This window comes from Cyprinodon variegatus, unplaced genomic scaffold, assembly GCF_000732505.1.
Source record: "Cyprinodon variegatus isolate N-32 unplaced genomic scaffold, C_variegatus-1.0 Scaffold356, whole genome shotgun sequence".
Lineage (NCBI taxonomy): Eukaryota > Metazoa > Chordata > Actinopteri > Cyprinodontiformes > Cyprinodontidae > Cyprinodon > Cyprinodon variegatus.
The window spans coordinates 716399-743659 of record NW_015150809.1 but is presented as its reverse complement, the minus strand read 5'-3'; the positions used below and the strand labels follow the sequence as shown (position 1 = coordinate 743659).

The 27261-nt window shown below is 36.6% G+C and overlaps 2 protein-coding genes across 2 annotated transcripts in view; one reads left to right on the top strand and one right to left on the bottom strand.

Annotated features, from left to right (window-relative positions):
• The window catches only part of LOC107091906 (collagen alpha-2(VI) chain-like), a 21422-nt gene extending 8533 nt beyond the window's left edge, over window positions 1-12889 (top strand). Inside the window, exons 13-28 of the mRNA XM_015386131.1 lie at window positions 1941-2003; window positions 2092-2145; window positions 2233-2268; window positions 2342-2404; window positions 2841-2903; window positions 3145-3207; window positions 3290-3352; window positions 6336-6386; window positions 6466-6564; window positions 7668-7730; window positions 7830-7865; window positions 7953-7998; window positions 8102-8254; window positions 9775-10230; window positions 10312-10350; window positions 10434-12889. Coding sequence (XP_015241617.1) covers window positions 1941-2003; window positions 2092-2145; window positions 2233-2268; window positions 2342-2404; window positions 2841-2903; window positions 3145-3207; window positions 3290-3352; window positions 6336-6386; window positions 6466-6564; window positions 7668-7730; window positions 7830-7865; window positions 7953-7998; window positions 8102-8254; window positions 9775-10230; window positions 10312-10350; window positions 10434-11035 — 1950 coding nt within the window. The 3' untranslated portion in view covers window positions 11036-12889. The remainder of the gene's footprint in view (window positions 1-1940; window positions 2004-2091; window positions 2146-2232; window positions 2269-2341; window positions 2405-2840; window positions 2904-3144; window positions 3208-3289; window positions 3353-6335; window positions 6387-6465; window positions 6565-7667; window positions 7731-7829; window positions 7866-7952; window positions 7999-8101; window positions 8255-9774; window positions 10231-10311; window positions 10351-10433) is intronic.
• Window positions 12890-13022: 133 nt separating this feature from the next.
• Window positions 13023-25292, bottom strand: xrcc5 (X-ray repair complementing defective repair in Chinese hamster cells 5). Its single transcript, XM_015386130.1, has 21 exons — window positions 25114-25292; window positions 24525-24638; window positions 24260-24443; window positions 23321-23369; window positions 23069-23191; window positions 22757-22936; window positions 22443-22557; window positions 21045-21183; window positions 20840-20952; window positions 20698-20760; window positions 20464-20601; window positions 19040-19136; window positions 18260-18390; window positions 16962-17158; window positions 16752-16842; window positions 16131-16200; window positions 15872-15981; window positions 15607-15703; window positions 15377-15444; window positions 13913-13987; window positions 13023-13720 (listed from the first exon to the last, which is right to left on the bottom strand). Exons 1-21 carry the CDS (start codon window positions 25126-25128, stop codon window positions 13706-13708), a joined length of 2184 nt encoding a protein of 727 aa, XP_015241616.1. The 5' UTR covers window positions 25129-25292; the 3' UTR covers window positions 13023-13705.
• Between the last annotated feature and the right edge of the window lie 1969 nt (window positions 25293-27261).

Here is a 27261-nt window from a genome sequence, read left to right as displayed (position 1 = left end):
TGACTCATCCAATTACACTGTGGATGGTGCCACTGATCTGCAATAAATATTTAAAACATTAAACTGAAGCCAAGAGTAACGAGTAACTTTTGTTTTAAAAATGTAAGGAATAGAAAGTACAGATACTTGTGTGAAAATGTAATGAATAGAAGTCAGAATTAGGAAGAAAAATAAGTAATGGAGTAAAGTATAGATACCTAAAAAGTGTACCTAAGTACAGTAACAAAGTATTTGTACTTCATTATTTCTGTTCTGACACCTCTGTTCTCAAATAAGTAACAGCTGATTTTTGCCTTAAATGTTCTTGAAAATGCTAATATCCTTAGTGCTAAAAATTCTTCAGGAGAAACTTTTTGTTCTTCTCAGTCTTAAATATTGCAATTGTAGCGTTATTGTTTGTGTTAAAGTGTTTTTTGTTGTTTGTGTACAAAAACTATCTAAAATAATTTAGACATTTTTTAGTACTGAGTTAACTACCATGGGCTGCTCAGTAGGGCAGTGGGTGCAGCACTGCTGCCTTGCAGATAGAAGGTTGCGCGTTTGATTCCCAGCCCAGGGTCTTTCTGCTTGGAGTTGGCCTTTTCTCCCTGAGCATGCATAGGTTCTCTCTGGGTACTCCGGCTTCCTCCCACAGTCCAAAAACATGACTGTTAGGTTAATTGGCTTCTCTAAATTCTCCTTAGGTGTGAGTGTGTGTGTGAATGGCTGTTTGTCCTTATTGTCTCTGTGTTGCCCTGCGATGGACTGGCGACCTGTACAGGGCGAACCCTGCCTCTTGCCCTTAGAAATTTGGAGATAGGCAACTGCACCCATCGCGACCCCACTTGGGATAAAGCGTGTCAGAAAATGGATGGATGAGTGAACTACCAGACATAATAGTGACCTAAAAGGTCCCATATATGTATGCTAATGAATATTCTACATGTATTTTATGCCATCTTAATCTATATTTTCTATGTTTTCTAATGATTAGAAGATACCTTTTTTTTATTTGGGTGTTCGCATTTCTTCCAAGCTGATCCTCAATACTCACACAGGAATATTTGGCATTTTCTAGACACTTAACTCTGGCATATAGGTCAGAGTAATAAATGTCTTTTATAGTGGAACAAAGATGGCCCAGCATTGTTTTTAGGAAGAATCGTACTAAAAAACAAGTCTGAAGAATCCTGAACCTAATTGTGTGACATCATATCTGACTCCTTTGCCTCAAACACAGAAAAAAGAAAGTTTTCTGTTACTAATAATACGTACAACAACAACTGATATTCTTTTACCTCATAAACATAATGCGTATACCAAGGAGCCCCAAATGTGTTTGGTAAAGAATCAGTTCTCCGTACAGTATTTACTCCCATGGAGCTGAACCATCTATCCTGTTTAGAAGCTCAATTGTGTCGGATTGGATGGAAAGTCTTTTCTCATATGAAAATCAATAAAAACGCAGACTGTGATTTATTTACTTTTTAAATCTTGAGATTGTCTTGCTTCAGAATGCAATGGTAGTTTTATTTTTAAAGCTGTGGAAACACATCAACAATCTTCATTTTATTAAGGACCTAAAAGGACATTTTGACAGGACACTTGTCTCAAAATACACATAAATAGATAAAAAACACAGATAAAAAAATAAAAAATAAATAAAAAATAAAAATTATATCGGCAAAGCATATAAGGAGGAAAGGTGGATCACTTATACCTGCTGAAAAATATATCCGAGGAGTTGTAAGCTACAGGTTCATTTTGGAAATGAGGGGGAGGGGCTGTTTTCACAGATCTGGGAAATAAGTTATTTTTAAGTCTAGTTGCTCTTGATGTAATGTTATTGAATCATTTTCATGATGGATGCTGGAAAAGCAATTTATATTAATTGTATCTGTATGACAAACTCCATGTTTTTAATGTAGCTGCTAATATTTGCGCTGTTTCATTTGGTTTAGGGGAACCCAGGAGTCCCTGGAAAGCAAGGCCCTCGTGGTCCTAATGGTAACCCAGGACCAAAGGTAAGTTTTAAAATGAAACACAGAAGCAGAAAAATTATTTTTCTTTATTGAAAAAGCAGAGCAACTTATCTGCACTACCATTTCTTAGGGTGAGAAAGGAACCACTGGGAATCCGGGACAACCTGGAGAAAATGGTGTTCCTGTATGTTTTGTAGATTTATTGAAATAAAAAATGTGTGTTAGATAATTGACTTCTAAACAACCGGTTTTTTTTTGGTTGTTTTTTCAGGGGCTCAGTGGCAGAGAGGGACCAAAGGGCGACCCGGTATTTCAAAGAATATTAAAGTGTTGTTTAGTTAATTGGATTTTAACATGCATACTATGCAACATTTTAACAGGGCAGGAGAGGAGATCCTGGCGTGAATGGGGAACCAGGACTCGGTGGGATCAAAGGAGCAAAGGTGAGGATTGCTTTAAGAAAATTATGTGGCTGTTATTCATTTTTGCAGCTTAACAGGTCTGTTGACTAAGTAAAGTTAAGAAACTATAACTAAAGTAAAGCTGCAGATTCACTCAGTTTATTATGGGACATGTGAAAAGTATGAAAATATTTCCCATTTCTTTTTGTTTTTTTAAACACTGACAAAAAGCATGACTGTCACTAGACATGAGCTCGCAGCATATATTTGCAGAAAGAAAGATGCTTTTTTTAGACTATCTACACAATTTCACACTCCAGAGAACCGAACGCCCTCCTGTCATTTTGTTATGCTCTGCTTCAGACTATTTATTTCAGAAAGGAAGATTGAAGAAGACTTGTTTCTCCTACTTATTTATTTAGATTAGGAAAGTATTGAATACATAACATTCTCTTGCAAAGTTGTTTTCTTTTTAAAGGGAGAGCGAGGAGCACCAGGGGAACGAGGTCGACCTGGGGAGGATGGATTTAAGGGTGCTAAGGTGAGAGGTTCACAGTGTGGGTGGGTTTTGGCTGGAGGGATGACTCAGAGGCTTGTTACACGTCAGATAATACAACTATGCCTTGATGCACTGATGGCTTTGCCAAAAAAAATGCAACTGAGTCTGTTCCTTGGGGAAAACACTGTTTTTGTTAAATGTTATAGTCGGGGGTGGAAAATTCCCATCAAAATTAGTCATTCTATGCAGTTTCTAGAGAGAGCATTTCTATGACTGTTCCCAGGGAGGTCTTGGACTTCCAGGACCAAGGGGTCGGCCAGGAGAACCAGGCAGCGCTGGAGGAAATGTGAGCTGTTCATAGTATAATTATTTACGTTTTATTGTTGAGGCACATGAGCTGATGCTACTGTTATCCTCTGCGGCTGAAGGGCACTGAAGGAAGTCCTGGAGACCCGGGACCAAGAGGAGAACCTGGACCTCCAGGACCAAAGGTGAGCTGAAGAGACTTGGAGTCCAAATTTTTTCTTTTTTTTACACTTTTTCAATTTACTGGCATTTCAGTAATATCATTTGGTGTCTGAAATAAAAAATCAGGAATACCTGTATGTGAAAATAATAAGAGACCCGTATCAGACATCTACCAGCAGTTAAACCAAACTCTTCATCACAATGGCCCCCCCAAAGAAGAGTAATGTGAGTCTTCAGCTCAAATGTAAGCTGATTTCATTAAGATTAATATTGTTGTATTTCCACTGAGGAGGAGGGAGAAAATCTGGATAAATGTCAGAGAAGCAGCTTGAAAAGGGCTTGTTGCTTTTTCAAAGTTTACTGTAGGTCTGAGAGTCAGATGCTTTTAAACAGTCCATCCATCTTTTGAAGGGTCTTCATGTAAAGTCAACAAATCGAGATGCTGTTCTTAGCATCTGTAAATTTAATATTCACAGATCTCAAATGATGAAACATTAATAAACTTTTATCCCAGTCTGACAATATCAGTACATTTTAAAATACATCTAAAATAAAACTCAAATAACTTTCATTAACATACCTATTTAGAGACCTCGCCAATGGTATGCTACCCAGATATCTAAAACCCTCGTCTTTTTGCTGCAGTGATTAGAGCTGCTTAGGATGAAAAATGCATATTTAAAAAAATACACTGCCAGGTGGAGAATTTGATTTATTCACACTTTCTCCCTGAAACTGTCATTAGAAAGTATTTCACGGCTGAACACAGTTTATTGAGACTCAGCAATGGGTGAGAAAGGCACCCGAAAGTCTCACTTCCTGCATATAATTGGCATGTGTTTTACTTAAGGTTTCACCTGCACTCACAGGTAAAAGCAGTTGTACATTTTCTGATAATATTTGTCTCACACCCTACATGCATTTTGAAAAAAAGGTATTTCTGAAATAGACCAAAACGTATATATAACGGCTAAAATACACATTTTAACTTTAGACTTTGAGCATTAGTGCCTCCATTTTGAATATTCAAGAATGATTCATAAAAAGCTTTGAGGGCTGACTAATATTTGATGATAAATACAGAGTAAAAATGCACAAAAAAAATTATTTTCAGAATATATATTTTTTGATTCACGCATTTTTCAATCCGTTTTTGAAATATTAAACGATAAATGCCCAGTCACGTTTTATTCAGTAGATGGAAAATCCTTTACTGGCATTATGGCTATAAAATTTACCAGGGATTTTTTTTTTTTTTTTTTTTTTTTCAGCTATACTGAGCTGATGCAACACCTATAGAACTGTTTGTCAAATGAAAGATTTGGAAAAGATTAGCATAAATTTTGACTCTTAAGAAAACATGGTGATAACAGTTTCATCCATTTAAAACATTTTTTGCATCCCCTCATACAGGCTTGTTCTAACAAATTACACAGAGAACCTCTAAAGCAACATGAAATGCTACAACAATCCCAAAGTTGTTTTTTTTATATGAGAAGTAATATGTTGAGATATTCACAGGAAATAAAGAAAACAGTTTTATGACAATAAAAATATATATATTTACATCCTATTTGAATGGTTAGAAACAGAGAGAATGGTTAGAAACAGAGAATCTATGAGAGAGACATATTCCAAAGTATATGTGAATTTCATCTGGGTCTTTATCCAAATATAAACAGTAAGATAATCAAGTATTAATTCTAAATCTAAAATTGGATCCCTTTTCTAGTGATTAAAGGACATTTTTGCAATCAGAATGCAGCTGCAGTTAAATGAACTTTTCATTCATTTGGCTGAAACACTGAGGAAAGTTGATGCTGCAACTAATTAACATGATTAAAACCATACAAAATAAAAGTTTGGGGGGAAAATAAAGGATTAATCAATGCAACCTGCACATTTGATTTGGCACAGAGAGCAGGAAAATAGAAAAAAAGATACTGAAGTAATAATACTGAAAACGTTTCCCCCTGAATGATATTATTTTCTTTCCATGTACACCCGTGGTTGTTTTCACAGTCCAGCTGACAACTTATGGCTAAAGCTCTTTGTTATGTCTAGAAGATTAATGAAAAGGTTTGCATGTTTTTGCCCAGAGATATTCCTCCTTTGAAACAAATATTTTTTTGTAAAATGTCTAAACCTTGTCTTCAAAAGTGTTATGAGCAGAAAAATATAGCTTTGGATGCTTGAGAGGTTTAAATTTACTTTTATTTTGCCTCTTCACTTTTCTAACTCACATAGCTAAAATCTTGGATTAAAAAAACAGTTTTCTCTCCATCCTTTTCTGTGTTCCTATAATAAACAGGTTCATATCTGTTCACACTGGAAAAAAATCTAAATCTAGATCAGCAATTTTTCATAAAATAAGTGCATTTTTTCTTGAATTGAGGAGATAAAAGAGACATTTTGCCAATGGAACAAGACAATTTAGATTTTAAATAAGAAAACACAATTGCATTGTCTTATTTCAAGTGCATATCATCTAATTATCTTACTTTTAGAGTAAAAATACTTATTCCATTGGCAAATTATCTCATTTACCTTTTCAAATTAAGGATAAATACACTTAATTTAAGACACTTTTAATTATTTCTAGATAATTTTTCCAGTGTAGCATTCCCATTTAAAACTAGCTTATTTTGTGGACAAAACAATATGGTTTTACTCATTCATCTCTAGAGCCATTTGACCAATGTGAACTCCAATTCTATGTACTAGCTCAATTTTAAATAAAATTTAAGTAGCATTATTTGAATTGTTAGTGAATCTTAATTGTTGTTTTAAAATCACTTACTTTAAATAAGTCTTACTCTATCTATTAAAAACAAAGGAAATACCCCTTTAACACCAGTGGAGCACACAAAAAGGTAATTGGTCCTGCAAGGGGACCAAAAATGACAGTCTGAGCTTTGAACCAGCGACCACAATCCAACACTCCTCTTGAGCAGTCTTTGTATTTTAGTGAACATTTAGCACTGATAAACTTTCTTGTTTTTAAAGGGAGAACAAGGAAGACCAGGATTCAGCTACCCAGGACCAAGAGGACCTAATGTATGATTTTTCTGTTCACATCAAAAAATCTCCCCCAGGTTTCTGACTCTTGAGTCAAAGGCTACTCTTTGCTTTGCAGGGAGACAGAGGGGATCCAGGCAAAAGAGGGCCCCGAGGGGCCAGAGGTGAATGCGGTGCCAAAGGCGATCCTGGAGATAAAGGAGAACCAGGAGAGCCTGTAAGAATAACAACAGAATGTCTTTAATGAAAGGGCAGTTTGGAGTTTAAAGAGATGCTGAGCAGATAAACTTAGAACAATGTTTACATAATTCTGCTGAAACAGGGAATAACTCTTATCTTAAAAAGGTATGCAGACTGTTCTGTTTCAAGTACTTGGACTCCTGCATCATATGTGTAACAATCCAGGTTAAGGGTCATGAGTATTTTTATGATTTAGGTCATCCTAAATAAAAATTCTAAATTACTTCTTCAGATTTCTATAAATATATAAATATTTTTCCTTAATTTTAATATAAAGGTTCACTCTAAGACCTCTTTCACAAAGAGTAGCTCGTGTAGAGGCCAGTTAGGCAAAGATTGTTTTATGGTGTTGGTGTAGACTTTAAAAGTTACTGACTATGGTGTCATTCTCTACCCTTTAACATATGGGTAAATCACTATGAAATAGCAAAAAATTTTCTTTCACATGAATACCATTGAAGGAAACCTTTGCATGTTTATCTATAGATTTTTTTGGCATCCATACAGATAAGTAATTTTAATAAAATTAATCAACAACGAATATTTTTGTTCAACTTTTTTTGTTTTTGTTTGTATGCCTATAGAACAATGCAAATTTTGAATGTATTTAAACTGGGACATGATGTCATGCTTTTGAGATGTTTTAACCTCACTTTTGAGACAAGTTCTATTTAAGGGGTTTCTTAATTCTTAAGATCTTAAAATGATCAGACCTGGGAATGGGGTATGAAATCCAACAAGATTGATTGATCTAATTTAAAGAAGATGCTGTACTTTATTAAATGCATCCGGATTAATTACTGTATTTTTACCAGAACATATAAAAATACGTAACTACAGAGTGTTGTACTGTAGTTTTTATCATAGTTTAATAACATGTTTATTTGTGAGAGTTTTCCGTGATTGACATATTTCTGGGTAGTACAATATAACACTAAAACAAAGGCCAAAATGAGTGAGCACAACTAACCAACTACTTCAGCTTAATACTTTATGCATATATAGAGAATCAGTCGCTATTACTTAGAACATGTTTAGTATGAGGTATGAGTCACTTCACCTGAACTATGTTGTTTTCAGGGGGAACCAGGCCATCCAGGAGAGCCAGGAAAGAGAGGACCCCAGGGAGAAGCAGGAAAACCTGTATGAAGCACCATCAAAACCATATCAGTAAATGCTAGACCATGCATAAAGATTTCAGATCAAATAATTCTGCTGTCTCCTTGTAATGTGTTTGTTCAGGGGGGTCCAGGACCAGACGGGGATCCTGGGCTAACTGTAAGTCAATTTAAAAAGTATAACAATGAATAAAAGCAAGCTCTTGATGTCAGTTAAAATGCCATGTCTGTGTTTATGTTGCTGCAGGACTGTGATGTCATGACATATATCAGAGAGACATGTGGTTGTTGTGGTAGGCAGACAGACGTGACCATAATTTCAACACAGCGTTGCAGTAATAATCTTTAAACATGCTGATCCATTTGATTCATCTGCTTTTTTTTTATTTTACTCAGACTGTGTGAAGCAATGCGGAGCTCTGGACATTGTCTTTGTAATCGACAGCTCTGAGAGTGTCGGACTGTCCAACTTCACCCTGGAAAAGAACTTTGTTATCAACACCATCAGCAGGCTGGGATCCATGGCCTCCGACCCCAAATCACCAACCGGTAGAGTCAACAAAAACATTATTTCAAACTTGTTAGAGAGCAGGTGATAAAAAAAAAAAATCACAACACAAAGTTTTCCCAGTGCAATATAACATACTGTATATTTACAATTATATTTCCATTATTTGTCTTCCTATAACTATATTAACACTGGTTTAACATGTATATATCATATAATTCCAAGCTATTGCTACTGAAATATTAATGGATAAATATTAATTTTATATATATATATATATATATATATATATATATATATATATATATATATATATATATATATATATGGCAGAAATGTATATAACAAAATATAAATATATAGAAATGTCAAATAAGTCTCTTATCCAAAATTTTGCTGACGGCAAAATATGCTGCATCTAGCTAATTAGCTTAGGATGAAAATATTGTCAAGCATTTCTTTTCCTGCTAATGCACTGGGCGTAAAGTGGGATTTTTATTGGTTTAGTAAGAACGGTTTGTCTGCATATATTGTAATTTCCAACTGTATTTAGCAAAAATGTTATTTGCTTAATTTCCTTTCCATTTACAGTGTTCTTCCTAAAAATGTATTTTCATGGTACCTGTTGCATCTGATTTCATCTATAGACACTTGTAGGCTGTACTGAAGGTAATATAAACTCCTATTTGAAGGAGTTATTTTTGGGTAAGGGTTACAGGTAATCTTTAGACATAAGAATTTAACTTTAAAAAATACCATATATCCGCCCTAAAAATGCACATATTACAAAAGTTGGTTGCAATACTGTCACTCGTAATTCACAGGTTTTAAGCTGTAAAATGAAATCAAGTGGCAAATTTAGGATTTGAATTTGACATTGTGTGCTTACTCTAAATTCACATTCCATATGCGTGCCACATACATGCAATGTGGAAAAAACCGTTGCCAGAATAAAATGTTGATTTTCACTTAACCATCTTATTAACCAATGGCAGAGGTAGTGCAGGTCAATATTTGTTTGTGAGCTATTTATTTTAGTGCACCGAAGGGACAGAAACAGCTCTTTGTGGATCCGAAAGGACTTGCATCTTCCAACTAGAGCTCGGTCAAATAGATCTGACATCATATATGATTAAATTTCCAATTTTAAAGGTAAAAATGTATATGACATATTTCTACATAATTTGAACTAGAGACATTTTAAAGGATTTCTTGATAAATAAAGGTATAGTCGAGGATTTTCACAAATTTTTTAAAAGACCCTCTACAATAAAAAAAATAAAAAAATGCACATGCACAATGCTGTACCCGCTCCCGAAAGCGCGACCAGCAGGTTCTATAACAGTTTTTCCCCCGCTGCCATTAGACTGTTAAACTGTTGAAAACTCTAATCAAGTCACAAATCGACACACTGATAATATCCTACTGGCGCTACATGTTGAATCTTAAAAATAGAACTCAACTCAGTGTTTCTACTGCATTTTGCACCATATCTACTTTTTGTTTTTTTTGCACTGCTCTGAACTTTCCACATAAATGCCTACAATGTCTGTGTCTTCAGGTACAAGAGTTGGAGTTGTGCAGTTCAGTCATGAAGGAACCTTTGAAGCCATAGGTCTCGATGATGCTTCCATAAACTCCATGTCTTCATTTAAGACGGCGGTGAAGAAACTTCAGTGGATTGCAGGGGGCACTTTTACACCCTCTGCACTCAAGTTTGCCTATGATAGCTTGATCAGAAACAGCAAGAGAGCCCGTGCTAAGGTATCTGTAGTGGTGGTTACAGATGGTCGTTTCGACCCTCGGGATGATGACAGTCAGCTCAGGTACCTCTGCAATGACCCTAATGTGGTGGTGAATGCCATTGGGATTGGTGACATGTTTGATAAGAAGCACGACAGTGAGACCCTGTTGTCAATAGCCTGCAATAATAAGAACCGAACTACTGAGATGAAGCAATACACAGACTTGGTGGCTGATAACTTCATTGAGAAGATGGAAACGGTTCTATGTCCTGGTAAGTCTATCAAATTCTACAGTGTTTCCTTCTCCTTCTGGTATTTGTCTGAACTGCAGTTCTTCCCTGTTAAATTTCCAGATCCGATTATCAAGTGTCCAGCTCTTCCCTGTGAAACTGGTGGGTTTTATTGATGGTAAGGTTATTGGCTTAATCCTGACAAAGTTAACAGAAGTGAGTAATTTTTTGCTCTATCATCCCAGATCTGGATGTAGCTCCTTGTGTTGGACGACCTGTGGATCTGGTGTTCCTGCTTGATGGCTCGGAGCGGCTTGGGATGGAAAACTTTGACCACGCCCTTAAGTTTGTTCAGATGGTGGCAAACACGTTGACAATAGCCAAGACCAGAAGTGACCAAAAAGGGGTTCGCCTGGCACTGATAGAGTTTGGCAAGGAGAGTGAAAACCAAGTGGCCTTTCCCCTTACACACGACCAGAAGGGTATTGCTTCGGGTCTATCAAGTTTACGTTACCTTGACGTTTCATCAGCTGTTGGTCCTGCTGTCTTTAAAACCATCAATGAGATTATGGGCAAAGGAGCCACGCGGAAGACGAGACGTGGTGCCGAGGTTTCATTTGTTTTCATCACAGATGGCTTTACTAACATTACCAACCTAGACGAGGCGGCTTCAGCGATGCGCAGGGAACAGATTGTTTCAACTGTGATTGCAACCGGAAGTGATATGGATGAAGACGTCCTCATAAAGTTGGCTATGGGTGACCGGAACGCCATCTTTAAGGGACCGAAATTTTCTGATCTCTTACAACCTAGTTTGTTTAACCAATTTATCAGGTGGGTTTGTTAGCAAGACTGTGCTCATTGTGAACGTCATACTGGTGCTACTCTTACTTTGGTATTTTTCAATAGATGATTTAAGTTTAATGCAACCTTGTATCAAAAATCTTGATCAGGTCAACTTTGTACTACTTTCACATCAGTCAGATTATTAGAAAATTTGCAAAAACTGAAATATTTGTTGTTTATTAAGATGAAAGAAGCTTATGGTAAGAGCTAACTGGCAAATGCCTATATCATCTAGCCAGAATATTTTTGGTTACTTTTTTTCTGATTACTTTTTTTCTTAATAGGTTAACTTACAATGTAAAATGGTCCAAAAATACAAAAGGTTTGAATTTACTTTTAAAGTTAAAAGAAACTCAGCCTCAATACAAAAAAATTATACAATATTAATTTTTTTAAACCCTTTTAAACGCATGCAAACAAACCAAACTCTCAAACACAAATTACAGGAAAATTGGATTTGGCTACTCTGTCTGTTAGCACCTAAAATTAAAGACACCGGTTGTAGACTGCATCGTGCTCCCTCTAATCCACAACTTAAAATCCAATATGGTTGCCTTCTTTTTCAAAAACAAGGATGAGGAAAGTAATAACTCATTTATATGAGTAATAAGTTATACAGAGGCTTGAGCTCTGTTAAAATGTTTCTAAATTTTTTTAATTTATAAAATATAAGCCTTAAATTTTTGCCTTTAAGTTACAAATCTGAGTTTTTTATCTTCAAGCAACTGAAACAGATAAAAAGATAGTTGAAGATGTCCAAAGACAGGTTCTTTTAATCAGTTATATGCAGTTACACCTGCAGTCGTCATTTAATATAAATCCTGGTTAGTTTATTGTCCCACAATTTCCACATTGTAGGACAATAAAGGGATTTTCTATTCTATTCTAGTTGGTCCAAGAGGCTGGAAGTGAAGGGGTTTAGAAAGAGGCGACTTTAGAACAACATTTTTTCCTAATTTAATAGCAATAATGTGATTGCCTATCCAAGGTGTGCCCACCCTTTTGCCAACTGACAACCGAAGATAGGCTCCAGCCCCGGTGTGACGCCAACCCTTATATAAACTGCTATGACATATTTTAAGAGTTGTTTAAAACTGTGTCTAGACTTCTTTTTGAATAGCTAACAGGTTCATTCTGTGGAACAAAAAATCTAGATTTATACCAGTTGAAGATGCTGTGACATATAAAATATATTTAAGATTTCAACAGCTTTTAACTTTTTAAAAGAACCTCACATGAACAGCTTTGATATCTGGGTGTGTTATAGTGTATTTTTTTAGATCTGGACTTTAATGTCTTCAGCCATTGGTGTCCCAAAAACGCCAGGTTTAAAGAGATTTTTTTTAAAAATCAAAATAGAAAAAAGTTTTAACCCTTTACCTGTTCAAGAATGAACTAAACACACATTGCCATGAAATAAGCAAAGCAATCTAATTTCTGTATCATGTTATGTTTGATTTTATCAAGAGACTTGCAGGGTTCCCGGTTTTCACCAAACATCCTACATTATCATTTTTTGTTTCAAGTTTAAAAAAAAGAGACCAACCAAGTCTGCTTTTTTACTTTATAATGTTTTAGGTCGTATTTACTGTTAATTCACATTAAAAGCAAAAATATGGGAAAACAATTGTGTTGCACCCTACATTGTCCATTTTAGGATGACTCTGCCCATACAACTTTGGGAGAGCCTTTTCATCAGTGAGAATTGCACTTTAACATTTTTTAAAGTCTGAGCCGACATTCAAGTTCAGACTTTTGAATTGTGACAAATGGTCGCCCAAATGTTCTGATGGCACCTGGACAATAATTTGGTCCTAGACAAATCAAACAGGGTCATAAAGATTTTAATCTTCTTTTCTGCAATAAATCCAGGGTCTGTTTATGGTTCTACCTTTCCAAGCTTAAACAAAGTATAGGCAGCCTTTCCTTAAGACGTATGTTAAATACGGCTGTGAAAAAATGTTTTGATTAAAGTTGCTGTGGTGTTGGCAGACTTACTGTACCCCTTCTGCTTGTTTCATTTATTAACTTAAAAGTATTTTTAGAGCTTTAAAACAATATATTGTTTTATATTGTTAATTTAAAACAAGCTAGTATGTTAGTATATCGTTAATAGTATATGATTAAAAAAAAGTAGGGATTGAGTTTTCTGATGTTTGTTGTCAAACATCCCACATATGAAAAGGCACAAGACAATTACAATACTTCCATGAATGGATTATAAGCTTGCAATGAACTGGGCTCAAAATTTTGGCAAAAAAAACTTGTTTATTACAATTATAGTGCATTCTACAGTTTGGGTTTGTTCTCACTCAGCTTTTGTTTTAATAGATTTTAATCACAAGAAAAACTACACGCATATTCTCAATCAATGATTTGACTTAATAAACCTCTAAAACAGTGGATGATACAATGTTCAGTGCAATGGACAATAATTCGTACAATTACAGAAATTTTACATTTGAAATTGAACAGAGGGGTTTTGGTCTGAACATTTTTCATGTTCCATTAAAAGTTTATATAAAGTGGTCTACAGTTGATTAAAATGCAACCTCTAATGGGGATTTCCAGTGGTGGAAGCAGGACAAAGTACGGGTTAACTGATTTCCTCTGGGTGGGTTCAAGGATCAGATTGCTTAGATTTCTGCCCACACTCTTCTTGCTTCCTTTCTTACATCATGTCAAGCTGCACAGGGAGAGAACAAAGAGCAGGATATGAGTCTGAAGAGTTTATAATGAGGAGCTAAAAGCTCCAACCAGCAAAGAACATCATAAGAACATGACAAAACACCTCTAACGTGAACATAATTCCCTGTTTATATGTATTATACTAAAGGAGAACACCAACTGCTGTTGGTAGGGACATTTTCACACTCACCAAGTCATCAACATCTCCTGCATCTTCCACCGGTTCAGGAGCTGCTTGTTCTTTCTTTTCCTCAGCCAGGAGAAACTGCAGAGAGTGAAGGCCTTAGCTATATGTGCCTTTAAAAAACTTTCAAATCCTCAAAGAGGTCATTATTTTCCTAATTTAAATCAGAAAAAACAGATATATTATAAATTTACACCATAAAGTGATTGTCTCTCCGATTTATTTAAAACGTTGATTATAGCTTAGAGCTCATTAAAAAAAACTCTAATCGGTTTCTTATAAAGTAGAATAGTATTTAAAATAAATGGAAACATGACTTTTAATAGCATTAAGTTCAGTTTAGGCAACTGGACGTGAAGTTTTCTAGAAGACGTATCTCCTCTCATCCAAGAAGCTTCCTGTTAATGGTGGTTAGGGAGTTCTGATGGGTCGTTAACTCCCTCGTCAGAGTGGTTTTGGTCAAATACCTAATTGAAGTGTCAGGTGAGGACAGGTGAGAGGTGAATCTTCTGGGTATTGTTCCTAAAAGTGCTTCGTAAGTAAGGGACAGGTTATCTATAAGACCACCTCCTCTGTTGAGAGATAGTTTTTTCCAGGTTAACAAATATGGCTTCCTTAACCCCTCGCTCAAACAATCTTTCTTCCTTTGCAAGAATATGGACGTTGTTGTCCTCAATATTTATTAGGAAGGAAGTTCAGATTGCCTTTATTGTATTTTTACCCACTGTTCTAATAAATGTATTTTAGTCACACTGAAAGGTCTCTCTTTGTACCTTGGTTGGACTTCTAAAAATTATTTATTTTTTTTTTTACTTTAGCTGAGATGGACCTACTTATGTGCTGTGGATCCCTATCCAGCTATTTAGTCCCAGTTTGTTTGATCTGATGATCTTAATGTCTCTTAAAGGTTTCTACTCTGGAGCAGAGGTCATAATTCGTAATCGTTTTTTGTTTATTTTTGTTTGGTCTGCAGAGGTTCTCCTCTAGGATATCTTCCATAGAGGCCATTTTTATCCAGGCTCTTTCATATTGTTGATTTATGAACACTGACATTAACTGATGCGGCCTATTGTGACTTCCTAGATAAATGAGGATGTGCTGGAGTAATTTTACTATGCAGCCTACTTTATGTAGTCAGATAGGTTCTGTTTTCTAGCCTATTTGCATTTGAATTAGTACATAATTGTGAAAGTGACTGGGTGGATGTGGCCACAGCATGAATCGCTTTGAGTAGACATTATGACTATGTAAATTCAGACAATTTAACAACTTAGCTATGAATTTACAGCCAAAATGATGTCATTGTTCTTTTATTTTCTTTAAAGCATAATCACCAAAACAAAATAAATAAATAAATACTTCCCATACACTGTGTGTGTTATGAATCTAAGCTTCATTTTTTTAGATCCAACTACTAAAATAACTTAAATCATATGCACCTCTATGGTGGTGTATATACATTAAGATCACCTGATTGGCCTCGTTTTTTGACACGGTGCTTCCTTCAACCTCGTCCTTGCTGATCAAAGTCACAGCATCTGCCCAAACAAAGAAGTCAACAAAAAATGAACTCCTTGCCAGACTTTTGCTGCAACTAAAGCGCTGTTCTGCACTCAAATCATGGAAAGGCTTCATCTCGTCCCAGGGGAAGAATAATTTAGTAGAGACCTTGCAGCTTCTTAAAAAGAGGCTTATCGTACCTTGAACAAGCAGGTCCCAGAAGACCTCGAGGGCTCTGCTGGGAATACTCCTTTTCAGGGATTGGAGGTAACTGTTGAACAGATCAGCATTCCCCTGCTGAATTATGGAAGACATAAAACATTCAAATTCCATTTATGGCTCTCGTAAAATGCTTACACGCTTAGAATAACTGGCCTCAGCTCAAATGACAAGAAAAGAAACAGACTCATTTTAATCTCAGAGGAAAGCACATCATCACCATGCATTGCCAAAATTTAGATTTACCTTAACAGACTGCTCTCTAAAAGCCTGGATACAGGTGATGCTTTTCATGTAGTACTGCATGGTCTTGTTGCTAAGCAGCTGCTCTATCCTGTGAGTCAGCTGCTGACAGACTGGAAAGACACAGGGGTCACCACAGCCAGAGAGAAAGAGAGCAACGTAATGACAGAGGCCGAGCGTGAGTCACAGTGGTTTATAATACACCGATCTCCATCTGACCACCTCTACTGAAAAAACAAAAGACAGTAAATCTGGGCCTCACCCTCTCCAAACGGAATAGTTTTCTGTTTGATCAGAGCACGGAAGTCCCGAGCTGGATCGACGCTTCCCACCTGGTAGGAGAGGAAGGACATTCATTAAGACACATCTGTTAAAAACAGGTTATGGACTGAATCACTTAGGAACAGCTTTTGCTGTTCAAGTTTCAGACAATTTCCACTTTCAACACCCCATGATCCTTTAATTTCAAAATGCAAAATAATAACGTAAACCATTGGTTTAAAGCAGATATCTCTATAGCGGGAATACATTAAAAATCTCAACCTAAGGGAACACAATAGCATAGAATAGAGTAGAATAGAATAGAAGGAAGGAAGGAAGGAAGGAAGGATACAAGGATACAAGCAAGGAAGAATACAAGGAAGGACACAATGAAGGATACAAGGAAGGAAGGACTCAAGGAAGGAAGGAAGGACGCAAGAAAGACTGAGAGGAATGAAGGACACAAAGTGGAATATACGTAAACAGTTTTCCATTCCTATTTTTTTCATTATCCAGAAATGAGAGATCGTGTAATCAAATGCCAAACTTCTCCAAACTGTGTAGGAACTCTGTGTGGTCTGTGGGGATTGTTTTGATGTCAACCAGTTCCTCTGACACGTACAGAAGTAACAGATCCTTCAGCGATGTCTGCCAGGTTATACTCCTCCTCTGCTTCGTCTTCTTTGGCCTTCTTGGCATCTGGCTCCTCAGAGCTATGAATTATAAAGGAGTATATTTACAATCCTTCACACTTCTTGTGATGAGAAAAATAATATGCCTGTTACCCTGTAAAGGTTTCACAGCAGGTCTGCAAAGACCCAACAGTACTCACTCTTTGCCAAAGATCTGAGCACTTGTTTTCAGCTTCTTTTTCTTCTCTACTTCTGTGAGTGGAAACAACTTCTTTATCTCCTCCAGTGGAGCTTGGCAGCGTGCCTTAATGACCTCAGGGCGATCCAGAGCTGCCTCCAGCCATGACTCCATGGGGGGAAGAGGAGAGTCAGGGTGTACAGCCCTGTGGTGCAGACACTAAAATAATAAAATGATTATAAAAGGTGAAACCAGAACTCAATGAGAACAAAAACAGAACAGGATGAATAACGTCAGCCGGGTAAGATTTGATACTCAAAATGTAAACGATCCCTAATCCAAACACAACAAATCTGCAATTAGCCAAGAATCTGAAGTTTATTTCTGTTAATAGTGATACTGCTAAACACCATCTGGTATGTTTGTGTTGTTTTCTCAGTATGCTGATGTGGTGTTGCATATCTGTGTTTTTTCATGTTCTGCAGAACAGAACCCTGCAGTAAATCAGCAGTTAATGCTGATCGTCTCAAAGCTGATAAAAAAAAAAAAGAAATTCAGCTTCTTAGAAAATTTTAAAAACTAAAAATATAGAAAAAGAAAAAGTAGACAGCACTGTTGCTTTTGGCAGTGCTGGCAGGCTCTGGAAAATAAATGAGCATCTCCATAAAGCTCATCGACAGAGTGAAGCTGCTCTTAGGTTTCCTGGAGGAAGGCTGCAGTGTCTTTAGCAAGACCCTCAGTTTGTCCTCTCCTTAGTCCAGGTAGAACCTTCTAATGTCGCTTCTGGTTTTCAACAAGCTGCACACAAGAAAGGTGACAGCTGTAGCCTCAGGCTAGCTGTAGCTCTGACTCCATGTCCTGTTAGTCTCCCCTGGACCCTTTTATGCATGAAATCCATAAAAACTTTGGCTAAGCCTGTTTTCGTGCATCTTTTTCCAACACTTTTTCCTCTTATTTAACATTTAATTTCAAGCATATTTACAGCAAACTCTCTTCTTTCATAATCGCCTTCCATAAGGATGATATCAATAAATGTCTGCTTCTTTAGATCGTAATAAAATGTGCAATACAATATTTCCCCTTAACCAACATAATTACCAGACATTTATCGCTGAATTAATTTACAGATATGGTTTTCATTTAAATTAAAATGCTGTCAAAAGCTAACTTTTTGAAAGCAATGTAACATAATATGTGTAATATGTCAGGAAAACTGAGACATTGAAAAGGTGAAGTATAGTTAAGTTTCAAGATTCACACTTTTCCTAAATGTGTGGTGAACACCTTTGTTTTTAAAGTTTCAGTCTTTTATAACTGTACCTGGAAGTGTCTCTGGAAGGCAGGGTTGGGAAGATGGTGGGGCTTAAACAGATCCCTCACTTCCTGGTTCTCATCTTCTGCTACGAGCATCATCGAGTCGATGAGAGAGTCTACAGCTGCCAGCTGCGTCTCTACAGGAAGAGATGAACAAGAAAAATAACACACTTTTTGACGTGTAAATTAATACATTTAGATTTTAGGTGCTTTTAATAAATGGAAATAATTGTGACTTGGAAACAAAAGACACAACAGTCCCACTAACCTCATGACTTTTCAATTTAAAAAACAAAATCTGTTTGAGGGAAAATTTTTAAAAAGGAGTAACAACTTGGTATTAACAGAGCAGAATTGTCAATAGTCGTCAGGCTTCAAATTACTTCCAGGGACTAAACCTTAGAAATTATGACATTAAAAGAAAACAGGTTTCTGTTTGTCAACATGATCTTCCACAAAGTTTTAGAGATCTGAGCTGGGCCTAAATGTTTTCAGCTTCAGACATAAAGGAGAAAAAAGAAAACTGACCAACAATATTTGGTCTTTTAATCCATTTTGGAGAAATACCCATTTTTTAAATCATCACATATTCATGACCTTACCATGGTATATATATACACACGCTGCGGTATTTCCTTTGCATCCTTCTGCTGATCGATACATTCTACAATTAAATATTCTTTTGGTGCAAATAACGGTAAAAATCCTACTGATGCATCTAAACTACAGTAAAGCTTAATAATCAAATTTACAATCAGCTTTTTAATGTTTCTGTGTGCACTGCACCTGATGGAGCGATCTTCTTGTTGTTCTCAAGAGAAGGAAACGTAAACTGTCTTCCATAAAGATCCTCCATGAAGGGCAGCTGGACGTACACCAGGCACTGTAGAGGATAAATGAAATTAAAATCAGACACATGCACTACATAAGGGCACTGTGACACTGTCCTATACTCTTACTCCGTTTGTGTTTCATGAGTTGTGTACTAATGAACTATTATGATGTATAATGTGTGATTCATGGCTTATTAACTTATTAACTCTTTCTAAAGATCGTTCAAAATAAAGGTGATGCAACAGACGGGTTGTGAAAGAGGCCTGAAAATCCTCTATCATATGTTTCTTCTAAACATGTGTTCTTGGAATGAATTTAATTGTAAAACAACCACATGCTTTGTTTTAACATATATGCTGAGGTTTAAAGTAAGATCATTTGTTTCCCTTTCCCCTAGTACAACCTCAGCTTGTGTAATTAGGGACATCCCCTGACTTCAATAAATAGCGAGGAGAAAGCTGAAGACCGGCAGAGTGGGGTGGAGAGCTGTACTGTGTGGTCCCTCCCTACTCTCCTCGCGAGTAAAATTAAACTAATTGTCTCTGTGCCTTTTTCTTTACCTGTATGTATGTATGATATTTTAGGTGCTTAGACCTGACAGATAGTTTAGTAGATGAGCTTCTGGTTGAAATCAGCTCAGATTACAGAAGAACTATTAATGACCTCAACCATTCTGGTTTATTGTTGCATGAATTTCCTAAAGGCTGTTCCCTAAAATGAACTTGCTTTGTTGCAAAATATATGAATCAACCTAAATAGCAAAAAGAAATGCCCTTGCGAAGACGGATTGATGTTTGCAGCAAACAAAGGCTTTCATCTGATGGACATATCATATTTGATGAAGCTAAAAGTGAAGTGTTTGTTCATAGCAGGAACTGCTAGAGGTATAAGAAAGTAGGTGAAGCCTACTATGGAGAAAAAGCTAACCTAACTATGAAGTACAGAGGTGGTGGCATCATGTTTTGTTGATTTTCAGCTGCAGGGGGAACTGGTGCATTTCAAAACAACAGATGATGTGAGGATAGAGCGTTATGTGGAAATATAGATGCAATAAAGACGTCACACAGGAAGAACTTCAGCACTGACAGTTATTAGAAGTGGACACCATCTTGGACTGGTTATCACAAAGCCCTGATCTCAGGCAGATTGGGATTTTAAAAGGCAGGTAAGAACAAGGTTCGGACAGGAGGAACGGTCCCAGCACAGTATTCTGAGATGATTATGAAAAGATACTCAAAACTTTTGAGTCATACGGTTTAAAAATTGTTTCTAACAAATGATTAACAAATATGCAAACTTTTCAAGTTTATATCTTTGTTATCCTACATTGAGCAAATAGGAACTGATTTGTTAATCTCAGTTCTTAATGACCTGACCTCATAGTCTGGCTTGATACACGGGAAGGCAGCTCCCACTTGAGGATTGCTGCGCCGGTCATAAGCGTACCGAACAATGGCAACCATGTTGAGCTCATCCAGACCACGGATCAGAGCTGATAAGGCCACACCTGCATGCTGCTCAGAGAGGAAAGAAATAAATAGAAAAATAAAATCCAAAGATCAGTTTGGAGATAAAAGTATCCCTCAAACATCAGTTCTGCACATCGCTACCTCATCATCCCGTGCAGGAAATATCTTGACAATCTGTGTGCCCATGAACTGATGCCGAAGAACCTACAGATGGAGACAGCGTAGCGTTACGCCTCAGCTGCTGAGATCAGTCAAAACCCTGATTAAAAACAGGATAAACTACCAGGTTCTTTCTGGTGAAGCCAAGAACAGCAAAGCACTTCCCATCATGCTTATACTTCATCTGATCCTGGTCCACTTTGGAGAAAGGGACGATGTCACTTCCGTAACGGAAACCTTCAAACACAAAAACAGAGGAGCTCTGACTAAAGGGTGCAGGTCTGTCAGATTTAGAGCTAAGAAAGAACAACATGTTAGAGCCTTCTCACCTTGAATAATGTCTTCTTTCTGCACCTCTGTCTCATTGTCGTCATCCAGGCAGTAAACAGTCTCTCGCTTGACATCATCTTTCTGGTTGGTCTGAGCATCGACCGTAATCCACATTTTCTTCAGTTTCTCTTCTGTCACCTGGTGGGAGAACAGATTTAACAGGGAGGTTTATGTGACTATTAATGAGGAGGAAACATACATACAATGTTAAACTGCTTGACGTATTCAGGCTGAAACAAAATAGGTTAACTGGTTGGGTGAAATTAATAAGGCTGAAACAATTAATCAGATTATTAATCGATTACTGAAACAATCATCAACTAATTTAGTTATCATTTAATCCTTAACTGGAGTATAGAGACTCTAAAACATGCCTTTAGCTGCACAGCAAACCACTAAGAGCAATAATTTTACCAAGATTTTAAAACAAATATATAAACATTTTGTATTTAAGACAAAAATAACATTTTCACCTGTCAATATGCTCTATCCAGAACGCCTCAAGTGGAAAAGTTTTAGTTTCACCTGGTTTACTTTTGTAAAAAGTCTTTAAGAAACCTTTGGCTAACCAATCATTACGCAGTTAATCAAAAAAATAATCGATAGAGTCATTGATTTGCAAAATAATCGTTAGTTGCAGCCTTAAAAATTAGTAAAACCTTTTCAGCTTTTTTCACACTTTGAATACAAAAATAGACTTTAGTGTATTTGTTATTATATCACACACCAAAACAACTCGATGGATTATAATGAAATCGAAGGAAACATCCTAAAAAGCTTTTTCACCCATAAAAATCTGGTATCTTGCAAAGTTATCCAAGTATAAACCATCTAAATGATCTTTACTGCAACAGATAGGCTTGCTATTTATTGTTTAACAAACAGCTCAAGATCAGTTTTGCTGCATTTGGATATTCATCTTTAATATTCACTCCGATTTTAATTTGTAGTTAGATCATGACTTTGACTGAACCATTCGGACACATGAATGAGCCTTGATCTAAATCGCGTCGCCGTAACTTTGGCTGCATGTTTAGGGCTGTTCTACTGCTTCTCTGCAACTTTAAAGGCTGTACTTTAAAACATGAAAAGCCTCCCCATAGCATGATGCTGCCACCACCATCTTTCACCATGGGTGCAGAGCCATATGTTTGCTGTTCCCCTTTTATGCCTTTGACAAACTGCAAACAGATCATTGGAATGTACTTTTTTTTAAAATGCTATTATGCTTTCTGTTGGTCTATCATTCAAAATCCCATAATATTCAGTGGATTTTGTGGTTGTGTTTTGACAAAAAGTAATAGGAAATAAATAGATGGGAATAAGGGTCTTTATTTTAAGCAAAGCTCATTAATAAACACATACATTAAAGGGAAATCTCTTTGTGCTCAACTTACTGCTTTGTAGCCAACTATGCGGATAGACAGAGAGCTGCCGATGGTGAGCTGACAGGGCCAGGCCATGGGTCTCCTCTCAATGCGCTTAAACATACACAGCTGCTCAACAGCATTCCTACAGCGGGATCAAAGAAAATGGAAATAAACTGATAAAACATCATCTTCTTCAAGGATCATTTATTCCTAAATGCAAACAGAAATGGGAGGGTTTCAGTGGAGGAGACTATTTACAGAAAAAAAAAAAAAAAACATGAGACTCGAGACAGAGTGTTTCATTTGAAAAAAAAGATCCAGAAACTTAAAAACTATTTAACCTGAATGTGTAAATTTCATCCAGACCCTCCTCCTCATCCAGACTCAGCATGATGTGTTTAACCATTTCCAGCCCGCTGCGCTGTTCCTTGGAGAGACCTTTGCCCCTCCCAGGGTGTCCAGAACCCGGTCCGTCTTCATCTCCTTTACCATCTTCCTCATCCTCCACTTGGAAAGGCAAACTGGAACAAACCAAGTTGGTTACGGCAGAAAAATTATACTTCAAAAAGTAAAAAAATTAAAACAAAATAAAAAGCAGCAATCTTATGAGAGAAAGAAAATTCCTCGCTTTAATGAACAAAATGATGTATTACAAGAACTGCAGGGTGATTCCAGACTGTTTCAGGTTGTTAATAATAACATCCAGTTTGTCTGAACTGGCTTCTGTGTTCAGATCAGTCAGGAGGACAATGTTGAGCCGGTCGCACTTCTTCCCCCTTTAAAACAAAGGTACAATCAGTTATTCTTTTTTTTCTTTTTTTTAAACCTAATGAGGAACACAAAATGGTTATGTCAGTTTTTTCAAGTTTTTCTTTTTGTAGAGTGAGATGCACATTGCTCCTTACTGGGTTTCATTCTGAAGAACATCCATGCAGACAACCAGAGCATCCAGCCCTGTTGAACACGAGTTAAGGAATGCAAACGGTATAAAAAGAGAGGTTTAACACCTCGGCGCCAACCTGCATTGATGATGTTATGTCTGTGAAGCTGGCTGAAATTCAGGTATAAACTTTTTCTCTAATTTCATTTTCCTCAATGATTTTTTTTTTTTTTTTCTGATTTAAAACAATTTAATGTATTAAGAAAAAAAAAGAAAAAAAAAAAAGGCTATCCCACCCTGATGAGGAGAGGTTATTCCCTGCTAAACATAATAACTGGCTGTGCTAATCCTGGCTGCAACAAGTGATATAAAATGTTTTGAGGAGTCTTTACAGCTCTGTGGAGAATCTAATCCAGTGATACTAGAGAGTTATTCCAGGTATAACAAGTCGATTTAAGGTCATAAAATAACAACTTGAGCTAAGTTGGGTCTGGATTTTGACCAGGCTACTTAAAAACAATAGTTTTGTCTATTCTGATCCAAGTTAACCTGATTATGTGCATTGTTTAGCTGGATGTGACCTGATGATCAGATTAACCATCAGTATAATCTGCCAAAGAGCAGAATCCTAGGCGAGCAATGATGGCCCCTTATCTCGCACATGAAAGCAGAGAGGTAGCCCCAGACCTTTACATGACACCACTATAGTGTTTGTCTGACTGCAGAATAGTTGCCAAATGTCTTTAAAATCCTCAAGATGTTTTTGAATTTCTATGGGCCAGTTATTTTTTCTCAGCACTGTAACCTTCTGAGAAACCCCAGAAGGTTCCAGTAGCCCTATTGCTATTTCCAATAGCAATAGGGCTTACAAATTATCAAAAACATTTTAATCTTTTAAGCTCCATCTTGAACATGTAATCTTTTACAATATTTTCCTGTCAGGCACCGTTGAAACAAAGGATACAGTCAGCCTGTTGATTCTCAGGGTGGATCTGATGTTCAATCTCCTCCAGCAATTCAAAGTCTGGCACCATAAGATGCCGATGCACCTTGATGTTCTGGTACTGCCCATCCTGGCTCAGAGAGTTTTTGGTAGAATCGGTGCCAAACAGAACCAAAGCCAGTTCATCCTTAGTCTCTGCAAAAACCTGCCCAATAAAGACAGATAGGAAGCTTGTTTTAAGGATGCTGAATAAGCATGTTCAGGTTAACTGACCGTGCTTCTGTACCTGGCGCTGGACAAACTTCTGGATGACTTTCTTAGCCATGGCAAAGGGAGGTTCTTCCCCAGGGGATGAGTTGGACATGGAGAAGCCCACATCCATGCAGAGCACCAGGGCTGACTGCAGAGCAAACAAAACAGGTCTCATTAAAAAGTGTTCACCTTTTTAACAAACCTACTTTTGCAGAATAAGTTTCAATATTAGGTCACTAGAGTGCCAATAATAAATGCTGTACTTCCTCTCAATCAGTTAGATATAAACCTGAGCTAAGACAAACTGTTTTTTTCTCCAAACAATACCGAAACTTTTTATTTATCTCAATATTTTTAACTATATTTAGACTTGTTAAAAAAATCTAAATCTTATATTTTTACAATAAGCAGGATCTGTGCCGAGAGCCGTGACAATAGACTGAATGGGACATGCCTCAACATGAACAGACTAACACACAAACAAGCAGCTTTAACCTTTACAAACAGCGAAAACAAACAAAAAGTAATTTAAAAAAAACTTATTTTAAAACGTGTTCCCTATAACTACATATTCAACACCAGTTTCGAGAGCATTAACATGTATTAATATAAAAATAACTCACCTTTGCTCCTGCCATCCTCCTTGGTTTTTCCCTCTTCTACCGGGGTTGTCACCGTGTTATTACTCCGGACAGAAACAATAGCTGGCTGCTCAGTTCCTAGCTACCGTGTAAATTCTTCCTTTAATGATTTGGACGATTTCACTTTTGCGTTTGGTCGCAAAATATTATACATATACTTAAGGAAACATGTCATTTTGATTATAATAATAATATTGAGCACGTTCCCCCAGTTTCGACTGAAACTCCGATGTAAATGAAGCGCCCTCTTGCGTTTCGTGTTGTTCTCTACGCTTTGCTCTACTGAAGTAAAAAACGTGACCTGGGAGTTCACTTTATAAAGGCTTTTAAATAAATAAACGCAAGCCAGTAAAAGCAGAAAAATAGTAAAAAAAAAGATTATAATAATTTCCTAAGTAAGCATGAAAGCATCAACTTAACGATAAACTGATTCAAAGTGTATTAAGTTCTAAAACATTTATGTTTTCAAATAAAGTGGATCTTTGTTGGATTTTACAATATAAGGAATAAAAAAGTATTTGTGTCCTTATTTTTTTTTAGAAAATTCTCTGCAGACATTAAGAAATATTGAGTCACTTTTTTCCATCTGTTAAATTAATAGCTGATTTCCAATTATAGGAAACACCATTTAGTTACGAAATATTGCAGCCAACTCTATTAAGAAAATCACTCCTGTTGCAGATTTGTATTAAATTAAAATATGTTAAAGGTTAAGTGAAATGAAATGTCATTCAAGAAGTTATTCAAAATGATAAAAACATGAATTAAACATTATTGCTAAAAGGTCTACTAAATCATAATACAAAGAAATGTACCTAGACAGATAGGTTTACATTAAAATTCTGGTATTTTAAGACTTAATACTAATGATTTAATAAATGCTTATTTTGTGATTTTGTTTAATTGCAAAGTGAATGTTTTAGGTGGGCAGCAAGGTGGTGCAGTGGAGAGCACTGTTGCCTTTCAGCAATTCTTTCTGCATGGAGTTTGCATGTTCTCCCTCTTGGGGGTGGGTTCTCTCAGGGTACTTTAGCTTCCTCCCACAATCCAAATATATGACTGTTGATTTAATTGGCATCTCTAAATAGTCCTTAGGTGTGTGTGCATGGTTGTAGGTGTCTCTGTTTGTCTCTGACAGACTGACAGTCTGGCGACCTGTCCAGGGTGTATCCCGCCTTGATATATATATAGAAATGATAGAAAATAAAATTTTAATAGAGAAGATTATGTGTAGAAGAAATGTTTTAATATAAAATGTAGGGATGTTACTGTCTGCGATGGACTGGCGAACTGTCCAGGGTGTACCCTGCCTCTCGCCTTTAGACACCTGGAGATAGGCACCAGCACCCCTCGCGACCCTGCTTGGGATAAGCGTGATGGAAAATGGATGGATGGATGAATGAATGGATGTTACTGTATCAGGTGTGTTTTTGGATTAAAACATCTTTGCTCTTTAATCACTGATATTAGTGCATAAAGTAGCCAGACATTGTACTGAGGTATTAGTATTGACACCTCAAAATAATAGTATGTAAGGTAAAAGTACAAAGTGAAGAGCAGGAAACCTACATCTAGAAGTAAATGTTTACTAAAGCAGAGGTAACTGAGGTTGTAACTAGTTTCTACCCACCTCCTGTTCTCACACTGGTGCCCTGCAGCAAGAACATTCTGGGTTCATATTGCAGCTGTGTTGTCTATGTGTGGTGTTTGTAAAACTTTCGTCAGTTATTGTGAAATATTAGCTCATTAAATAAGTTAATAAGAATGATAATGGCCAAAAAGTTCACTAATTCTACATTTTTGGTTTTACCATCGCATCACAGCTACCTCCATTGGAAAACATGGACTTTAGCTTAATTCTTAATTTGTTTTGGGGTTGTTTTTTTTTGCTCTTGCTCATTTTCTGTGTATTGATGAATATGGTGTTTTGTTTTGTTTTTTGGTATGGTTGTAATTATCTGAGTTGAATAAGTAGTTCTTTATTGATAATGGGGGCAGATATAAGTTTTTTACTTCTTTCTGCTCCCTTTCACTAATGATTTTCAGAATTTCAGATTCCAGAATTTCCCCATTGTGGGACAATAAAGGGATTTTCTATTTTATTCTATTCTGTTCTGTTATATTCTATTG